We start from the raw sequence: 9,555 nt of genomic DNA, 5'->3' as shown, positions 1-9,555 counted from the left end.
TCTTCCATAAAAACTGTATAAAAGCTCCTGATGTGACAAAATTACTATCAACTAGGAATTCTTCACTAGCTTGCTTAACAATAAGGTCCATTTCTTGGCCCTTTAACTCACCATTAGTCAAATCCATTTTAGTATTAGGTGGCTCTTCGGGCATCCCCTCTTGGGTCTCCTCATAGGTATAGGCAATCTCACCGAGACTCCCTAACTGAAATAATTGTTCAGCCACAGCTTGTTCATCTCCAATGTGGATAGGAGACTGAGATGGAGAATATTGAGGCTCATCAATTTCAATTTCCTTTCCCACTCTTTTCTTCTTAGGGGAATCATGGATGTCAATGACATCTTCAATTTTCCTCTTCCCTTTTGAAGTGGAAGGCTCACCTGTCACTGGCATTATCACAGTGTACTTTGACCTTTTGTGCATTACATAGTCACCACATGGGATATCTCTAGAAAAGGCAGGCTTAGCCAATACCATCTTAGCCTTATCAGACTCATTTTGCATTATGGCCTCCCTCTTTTCTTTTAAGGTCTGCATGAGATCTTCAAAATAAAGAATCAGGAATTTTATTTTCTCCTCAGGGTCTGCACATCTTGACACTGCAGTAGACAGCCTATATGGCTTAAAGAATTCTTCAAAAAATCTCCATCCACCCTTAGTGATCACAAAATGGTGAGCCATGGTAATAGTTGGGAAAATAGTCCCTTTACCTCTATTGGTTAGCTCTACTTCTTGTACTCCCCCAATTTGTCTCAGGACTTCTGCAATCCCTATCTTCAATGGGACCTGATAGGGTAGTAAAAAGGGGGTGCCTCTAAATCCAAACACTCTAAAAATAGTAGACACAGGGTACAAATATACGTCTCCCCAATTGTGAACAATCTTGATATCCTCTGCAAACTCCTTTGGTCTGAGAAACTCCAAAAGAGCCTTAGGAATTCTAGGGTTTTCTCTACATAGAAGAATCTTGATTTTAGATGCAAAGCATCTATCAAACTTTAAATAACTTGCATCTTCTCTATCCCAAGATAGAACAGTACTCCACAATTGCACTGGCATCTCCTCTTTATCCTTGACCTTAATCAGGTCCATCTCCTTTCCAAAATAATCAGCCCCTTTGAACAGAAACATATGCATTAACATGGAGTACCATCCAAATTGCCTATCCACCTTACCATTTTTTATTCCTACTAGCCCTTTATGAATTGCATGAGCAAGGTATGAGGCATAATCAAATGTTATTGCTAGGGAGGGGTTTAGAATTTGTGCAATCATTAACATATAATGGGTTGGGATATTCTTTTCAGCATCCTCTCCAAAAATCTGGCATAATGCCCAATACATACCCTTAGCTCTCAGAGTGAATAGGTTGAGAGAGAATGGTTCCATTGTGTTGGGGCTTACAACTGTTAAGCCCCCTATCTTTACAAAGAATTCTTTCAATGGGTCACTTCTAAGATGATCCCTTTGTTTCTTGTTAACCTGGGCTAATGACTCAAAGTCAATAGGTTCTAACAAATTGGAGGATTCACTGAGTTTAAACACTTTCCTGAATTCATCTTCATTTATCTCAATCAAGACTGATCCCTTTATGTTCCTGATGCATCTTGCCACAGAGTCATAATTCTGTGCAATCAAGGCTAATAGATCTACATCCATAAAAACACCTGGGACCACAAGCTTTCCTACATCCTGCTCCCATATGCCATTCAAAGGAGCTGGGGAATTCCTTTGCCCAAAACCGACTTTGAAGAGTCCTAAGCCTGACAATCCTATTTTAGGGTCCCTCAACCAATTACCCTTATCATAAAGGACATCTCCAATTTTTAGACAAGGGTTCTTAGGTACTAGCTCTTTGGCCTTAGCCCCAGCATTGGTGGACATGGTTAATTTCTCTAAAAAGTCATCACAAATATTTCAGTCCTGGTAATTAACTTTCCCTGTAAATTCTCTTCTGGGTGCCATTCTAGTCAAACAATTATACCACTAGAAGCTAGCACAGACCTCTAATGAAGTAATTCACACAGCAGTATTTGAGAACAAACCAAGAGTTATCAAGAAAAGCATAAGAAACCTAATTATTCACCTAAAGAAAATCGCTCTGCAACAATTCGCTCTGCAACAAACTTCGATGAAACAATACTTAGCAATCAAGTTGATGCGAACTGAAAAGGGCAAGTTGGCATTTAAGTTTTTAGAAATTAACTCTGCATGCTTCGACTTTCTTTTCAGAATTAAATTCACCAAATCGAATTCAAAACTGGCTCCAATGGGTCATAATTTCTCTAAGTCTTTCCTCTGTTTTGCTCTTTCGCTACTTCACATAACATAAAACCCGTGCTTTTTTCTTTCGCAAAACAAAGCTAGTCGTTGGATCTCGAGAACTTACATCGCCTTTTACTCCGTTTAATCTCTTTGCTTTAGTGTCGGGCCCTACCTCCTTTTCGCCACTTCGCGAAGTTTAACAGTCGTGCACTTTTCCTTCGCGAGGCCACGCCAAGCGTTAGATCAAAATCAAATCACTCGGCCTTTAACTCCAACCAGGACCATCAATCCTTTTAACTAACCGCGCCTCATCTTGATGACTAACGGTTTTCGCCATTTCGCTGAGGTTAAGCTGCAGGCATCTTCGGGTCATGAAACAACGAGAAGCATTGGATCTATCTTGAGATGAATGCCTGTAGACACCTAAAATTGTCATGTCTAATTAAATAAATATTTTATTTATTTAATTATCTAAGCCTAATTCTTCTATTAATTAAATAAATTTTTATTTATTTAATTAATTCATTTATCCTCTTCTAGCCTTATTTCTCATTTAAATAAATACATTTATTTATTTAAATTATCCCTTTCCTAAATTAAATAAATATTTTATTTATTTAATTATCCCACTTCTTCTATTAATTAAATAAATCTTTATTTATTTAATTAATTCATTATCTTTTTCTACACATGACACATGTCATTCATCTCTTAATTCATACACTACCTACCCCTTTCATTATTTTATTATTTCTTTTACCTACCCTCTAATCCTAGCCGACCTCTCTTTTTACACCTCTCAATCTTAACCCTCCATTTCTCATTGTGTCTTCTATTTAAGGAGATGCTTTCTTCATTGTCAGACCCTAATGACAAACCCTAATGACTGATTTTAGAGTACTTGGCTACATTACAATTCCACTTGCAACCACATTCCGTTCTTTGTTGAGCTCTTGTGCATACAAAAATCTGAGAGCAAGTATATCAAGCAAGATCAATGGAGATAGGAAGAATGGAGATCAAAACCCTATTGGACATGTGATGGTATAATCTTTGTGATTTTGAGTTATTTGCATTGTCTTAGGTTATCTTCATATGTTATGGTGGATCTTTGTTCATTGTTAGGCTAGGGTTTTGTGGTTGAATTCATTTAGCCTTTCAATATTGTTATTATTGTTATCCATTTTCACCATATACAATGCCTTTTAAGTGGGCCCTTTATCCGAGAATTACTTACCCCACTTGTTATCCAATTAATAAACGCCACATGGTAGTCGGCCATTAGCCCTAGATACTCCTTTTGGTTCCACCCTTAATCCGCCACGTGTTCCCTTTTACTATTCCCACATAACTACCGGTTACACCTAGGCGGGCCCTCAACCACTTTTTTAAACCATGTGTCACGTCACTCCTCCATGTGATTTCCACCTGTCTTTCGCGACTTCATGAACATTATTCTTCGTTTGGCTTGCAGCCACGAAACCACGAGAACCGTTAGATCAAACCAGACTTGATCTGCTTTTAACTTCATACCATGCTTGTCCCTTGGGCCCATCGGCCTTTTCATTACTTCGCAATGACTAACTTGCTAGCATCTTATCTTCGCGAATTCACGTGAGCCATTAGATCTCAAGAACTTGCTCATTGTTTACTCTTTTTATGACAACCTTGCCCGGACCCACTGCATACCGCAAACTGAGTGCCTTGTCACCGCCATGTCATCGCCAACTAGGGTTACCACATTTACTACCACTCTCAGTGGGACCCTCCACCTTTTCACTATTTCGCTGAAGGTATAGCTCATGCATCTCCCGGCCACGAAACAACAAGAAGCCATTGATCTTTTTCCAAGCTCTACAAAAAGGAGTAGCTGTTATGCCATGTCACTCCACCGTGTGATTTCCACCTATCTTTTGCGACTTCGCAAACATTATTCTTCGTTTGGCTTGCAGCCACGAAACCACGAGAACCATTAGATCAAAATAGACCTGATCTGCTTTTAACTTCATGCCATCCTTGTCACTTGGGCCCATCGGCCTTTTCGCTACTTCGCAATGACTAACTTGCTAGCATCTTATCTTCACGAATTCACGCGAGCCATTAGATCTCAAGAACTTGCTCGTTGTTTACTCTTTTTATGACAACCTTGCCCGAACCCACTGCATACCGCCAACTGAGTGCCCTATCACCGCCATGTCATCGCCAACTGGGGTTACCACATTTACTACCACTCTCAGCGAGACCCTCCACCTTTTCGCTATTTTGCTAAAGGTATAGCTCGTGCATCTCTCGGCCACGAAACAACGAGAAGCCATTGATCTTTTTCCAACCCGATCATTCTTTAATCAAAGAAGACCGCTTATCTCTGGGACCCGCCAAACTCTTTCGCCACTTTGCGAAGGTTAAAACACGTTGAGCTTGATCTCACGAAACCACGTTGTCTGTTCGATCAGATGAAACTTGATCGGTGTTTAGCTTTGGTCCAAACCTATATGTCGGGTCCACCTTTGCCTTTCGCTACTTCGTGGAAACTAAGTTTCGAGCACTTTTTGGTCGCGAATCAACGCGGGCCGTCAGATCAATAAAAAATCGCATGATACTTATAAGGCCCGATGGACATTAGAAAAGTCAGATTAAAAGCGAACAAGAATAAAATATTTAAAGGGACCGCCTAATGACAAGGGGAGAACACTTTTATGATAAATGGACCCATCACTTAAGTGAATACAGTAACGCTAAATTAGAAACCAAAAGGGCTTTTCTTAGGTATTAAAGCGACTTAAAACCTAAACCCTGAACCCCTTAGGATTTAAAACAAATTGAAAGAACTTCCTTCCTTCGATGGCTGTTTTATATTTATTTTTTTTATAAAAATGATCATCGTCGGAATTACGACGAATACCAAGCTTTCAACTGACGACTTCTTTGACTGTCGGCAGAGTCCATTGGATTGTCAAATTTCTGACGGACATGGCATCGTCGACCAATCCGACGCCGAGTTTTCAACAGTGGATTTTGTCGACACTCCGACGAAAATTCATCGAAAATCCGACAAACGGCCATCAGAAATCAGCGCAAAATGTACTAGTGCCAACTCAAACTTGAAATTCCTAGTTGCAATCTTCAATTCCTCGTAACTAAACATTCTAAGAAAGGAGTTCGAGGAATCTGCATACCTGTCCTTCGGTAGTAGCTGATTCCTTCGCCAGATGAAAACTGAAAAGATACCCAACACAACAGTGAGAGCACCAACAATACGAAGCACTGTGCCCACAATACTAAAGGTTTTGCGTTTCGTTGGAGGTTCGGAGGCTCCTACTCGGATGGAGACATTTGAACTGCTTTCCGACGGAGGAGAGTTGCGCATGTTCAGCGAATCTCCGGACCAGATTTGGCAAGGCCCTGACGGCTGACTGAAAGAAAACGCAGTGCACGAGGATGCGTAATCATTAGCTAACGTCACACTAAGGTCGACGAATCTCTCAGTGCTGCTATTTTGGGCATCGCAGTTAAACGGGCTCTATCGAACACAGCCACTGGACCCCCAGTCTTGTGAATCCCACGCGCCATTGTCTGAGTTGGAGTTGCAGGTTCCATAAGCACCACAGAGACCATATACGGCGCATGCGTCTCCGGGCTGAGACCAGTACGTGTTCCATTTACTGCCATCAACAAAAGCATTGACTTGCATTCCTCCGAACTTTGTTAGGACGTAACGTGAGAGCACAGTGTATTCAGGCTTCAATGTATAACTGAAATACAAACCAGAGCTACTACTTTCAACAATCATATGAAAGCTCTTGTTCAGGCCTGGAAGTCCACTGAAAATTTTGTCTTCCCAAGTTCCAGTCTCCCAATACTGTACAGAATTGTTCCATGTAACCACGAATTGTTTGGCCCCAGATGGATCCACATGCAAGGAGAAAAGCCCAGGAGCGGGATCCAGTGAGTTTTTCCAAGAAACTAGCTTTTGCTGTCCACCAAACCTCATTCCTGGCAATACTGCATTTAAAGGATTGTCGAAACACTGCCAAACAGTTTCAGATTTATTGTTACCGCTCAGCATTAAAAAATTACCAGAATCCAATATCACAGCCCGGGAGGCCTTCTTCGACATGTTGACAGACCAAATAGAAGCGCCCTCTGTATCGAACAGTACCAGATTACCTTCTCTTGACAGCTTCAAAACACCAGACCTGTTTCTGGCTGGAGTCTCCCTGTTTGCCACCCAAACAATCGTCTTCTCTGGTATTTTGGCATACCAGATGCCAATATACCAGTTGCTTCCATTTGGGCTGAAGAATCCCAACTCAAATGTGCCGTTCTTGGAAAATATTGTCTGGTTTCCAGCAAGCGAGGCACCCAACGAAAGAGTATCTCCAGCCTCGACTGCAGCACCATAACTCTTCAAATGAGAAAACACTGTAACTACCAAGAAAAGAGTAAAGCATAATTTTGCCCTGTTTCCCATCGCTAAATTGTTGGCGACGGAGAGAACTTCTAGGCTGAAAGAGGAACGTCACTTTGAATTTATCGCTGTATCAGATTCTATGCATGATTCATAGAAATTTCTTGTGCTTCAAATTCACAGGCAGTAATTAATCACCAACTTATAATCAGAATAACCACTTCAGACAATGTTAATGTTTGTGGGAAGTCAAGTTGCAATCCTTTACCTACATCGCGTAAAAACCACCTTCAGCCCTTTAATATAATTCCAACGTCACCTTGAATTTATAGTTGACTATTTAATCCCTTTAAAATATATCGGATATGAATACTGACATGTCCGATATATTTGTTGTATGCGTCATGCTTAGAATTTTTTTCTGGGTAAAATTCGATGGCAATAATTAATCACCAGCCCATGTTCAAAATATCCAGTTCAATGTACGGCGTAGGATGGGAGATATGTTTCTATTTGTGGGAAGACAAGCCACCCCTTTTTAATTTTTCATTTATAATCATATCACAAAGTCAATTGGGTAAGTATCTTGTTGGACACTTGGCTTGATGTCAATATAGTCTAGCAATCACTTATGTTGTAGAAAGTTAAATAATTGTTTGTTGTTTTTAAGATATATCTATGGAGTACAATAAGTCAATTGGTAGGTTGTTAAGAATATGAATCTATGTGTGATTAATGATTCTCTCCTATTCTTTTTTCTCTATTTTTCTTTTGCATGTTCTATCATTCTTCCTTTCTTCATTCTCTCTAATCCATCTTTCTAACTATTTCTTCCTCTTTGTTTCTTCATTCCTCTCTCTATATATCTCTCTTTCTTGTCCATCTCTCCATCTCCCTTATGTAGTCTCTCTTCCACTTTCTCACTATGTGACATTTCAATGAAAGTATGAGGAGTCATTTCTTAGGTGACATTTGTGCTCAAGAGGTTATTCAACTTGAAATTCAAACATGAATTGATTCTAAAAAGTACATTTGTATTTTTTGTTAAAATGCATGTGAGTTCGGTGAATATGTTGGCACCCTTCAGTGTCATAAGTGCTCTACTTCATACAAGACAAAGTCATTATTAATGTCTTGTAGAATTGTCACACTATTAACTTATCATATTATATTATTTGAAAATCTATTTTTCACAATCTATATGATGCATAACTCTATACTAATAAATTTAATTTTATTAGTATTATTTTTAATTAAATAAAAATTAATTATTTGCATTAAAACTAAAACCTAAACCTTAACCTAAACCTAAACCTAATTAAGACAATTATGTTAACACACTTAATAATCGTGGCAAATCATATGCTAGAAATCAAAAACCTAAAACTAAGAAGAGAAAGAGCTCAAATAAATTTTGTGGTTGATATGTCAAAAGTGTTTACAAATTCATGTAAGTTTTAACTTGTAATCATAGTTTTGATCTTCCTCAAAACCTTAACCTTATGTGTATTTTTGACCTAAAACTTGTATTGTTGACTTTCGACAAACCAAGATTTCAATACTTATAGAAAAGGATTTTCTTAAAGTCTATAATTAAAAACCAAAGACTTGGTGGTGTTGAGAAACACCATTAAGACTTACTATGGTAATCAAAATTCCTTGAGACGTTCTCTACGTAAAATCAAGCCCTATTTATTGATTCACTAGTTTCTTGAGAAATTAGACGATACATCAATTAATATATGAAACATATGTATAAGTAGTTGATGATGATCCAATGTAATTATATATTAAATTATTTCTTTAGAAAATGTCATTGTGTGGTAGATTAAGTGCACAAAGGATATGCTTGATATTATTAATTTAGTTGCATAAATTAACTAAAAAGTCAAGTTAATTTGTCAATTCAAAAAGAACCAATATGATTGAATCCCATAGCATTCTATTTTTGAATTTGTGTAATTGCCTCAAACACAAGTGAATCACCTAAAATTATGGAAGATTTCCCCACAGCTGCTTCAAACAAAATAATCAATGCCATGAATTCAGTGCTCTAAACAATGAAAATAACCCAATCAATATGAAAATCAGTCAGCTCTTGCACCAATGACATGGCACATTTTTTCCAAGTAGATGTCAACCACTGATGGATCGCACCTCCCCACAACTCAAAGCTAGCAACGATGAATTGTGGCTAGAAATAAAAAAATAGAAGTCATTGACAAAAGTACTGATATAAGCTTTTCCTGGTACTGTGAATATGCCAAAATTGGAAAAAAAAACCAATCCAAAAAAACAATCTGAACCAAATTTAATAAACAATTTTTTATTGATTTTCTACATGCATTATTACTAAAATCTTGATTGATAAACTGATTGAAAAACATCTATAAATTTCAAACAGTTTCATATTTTTTGAATCCAAAAGATATACCACATTCTATGCTTCATATACTACAAGATTAAAAAAAGAAAAAAAAATCAAAATTTTGACTAAGTTATGGTGGCCAGGCATACGAGTTTTTTTATTTTTTAAAAAAATTGTAGTAAAAAACTCATAGCTAGTTATTTACTTGGAAAAAAAATTCAAAAAAAAATCATCACTTCTAGACATGTGTCATCTACTTATATTTAAAGTTTCATAAAAAAATATTATGGTTTGCTTGTACTTAGGTTGGTAAGACATACACCTCTTTTTTATCTTTTTCTTGAAAATTTAGTACTACTGCAAATTGAAATTTCAAATTTTCACAAAATAGATTTATTAATTTTTTTCAGAAGACAACTAGTAGTAGCTTAGAAATTGCATTCAATTTGCCTCAAATTTTGTTCTTGCATATTTTTGAAGTTATGTTGATAGCCTACTCAAATTTTCATGTCA

The 9,555-nt window shown here is 37.6% G+C and overlaps 1 protein-coding gene across 1 annotated transcript; it reads right to left on the bottom strand.

Annotated features, from left to right (window-relative positions):
• Positions 1-5,303: 5,303 nt before the first annotated feature.
• Positions 5,304-6,737, bottom strand: LOC131061760 (G-type lectin S-receptor-like serine/threonine-protein kinase At2g19130). Its single transcript, XM_057995585.2, has 2 exons — positions 5,886-6,737; positions 5,304-5,786 (listed from the first exon to the last, which is right to left on the bottom strand). The coding sequence occupies exons 1-2, from the start codon at positions 6,735-6,737 to the stop codon at positions 5,304-5,306; spliced, it is 1,335 nt and encodes a 444-aa protein (XP_057851568.2).
• Between the last annotated feature and the right edge of the window lie 2,818 nt (positions 6,738-9,555).

This window comes from Cryptomeria japonica, chromosome 3, assembly GCF_030272615.1.
Source record: "Cryptomeria japonica chromosome 3, Sugi_1.0, whole genome shotgun sequence".
NCBI classification, from domain to species: Eukaryota; Viridiplantae; Streptophyta; class Pinopsida; order Cupressales; family Cupressaceae; genus Cryptomeria; species Cryptomeria japonica.
This window is presented reverse-complemented; position numbering and strand designations above follow the sequence as displayed.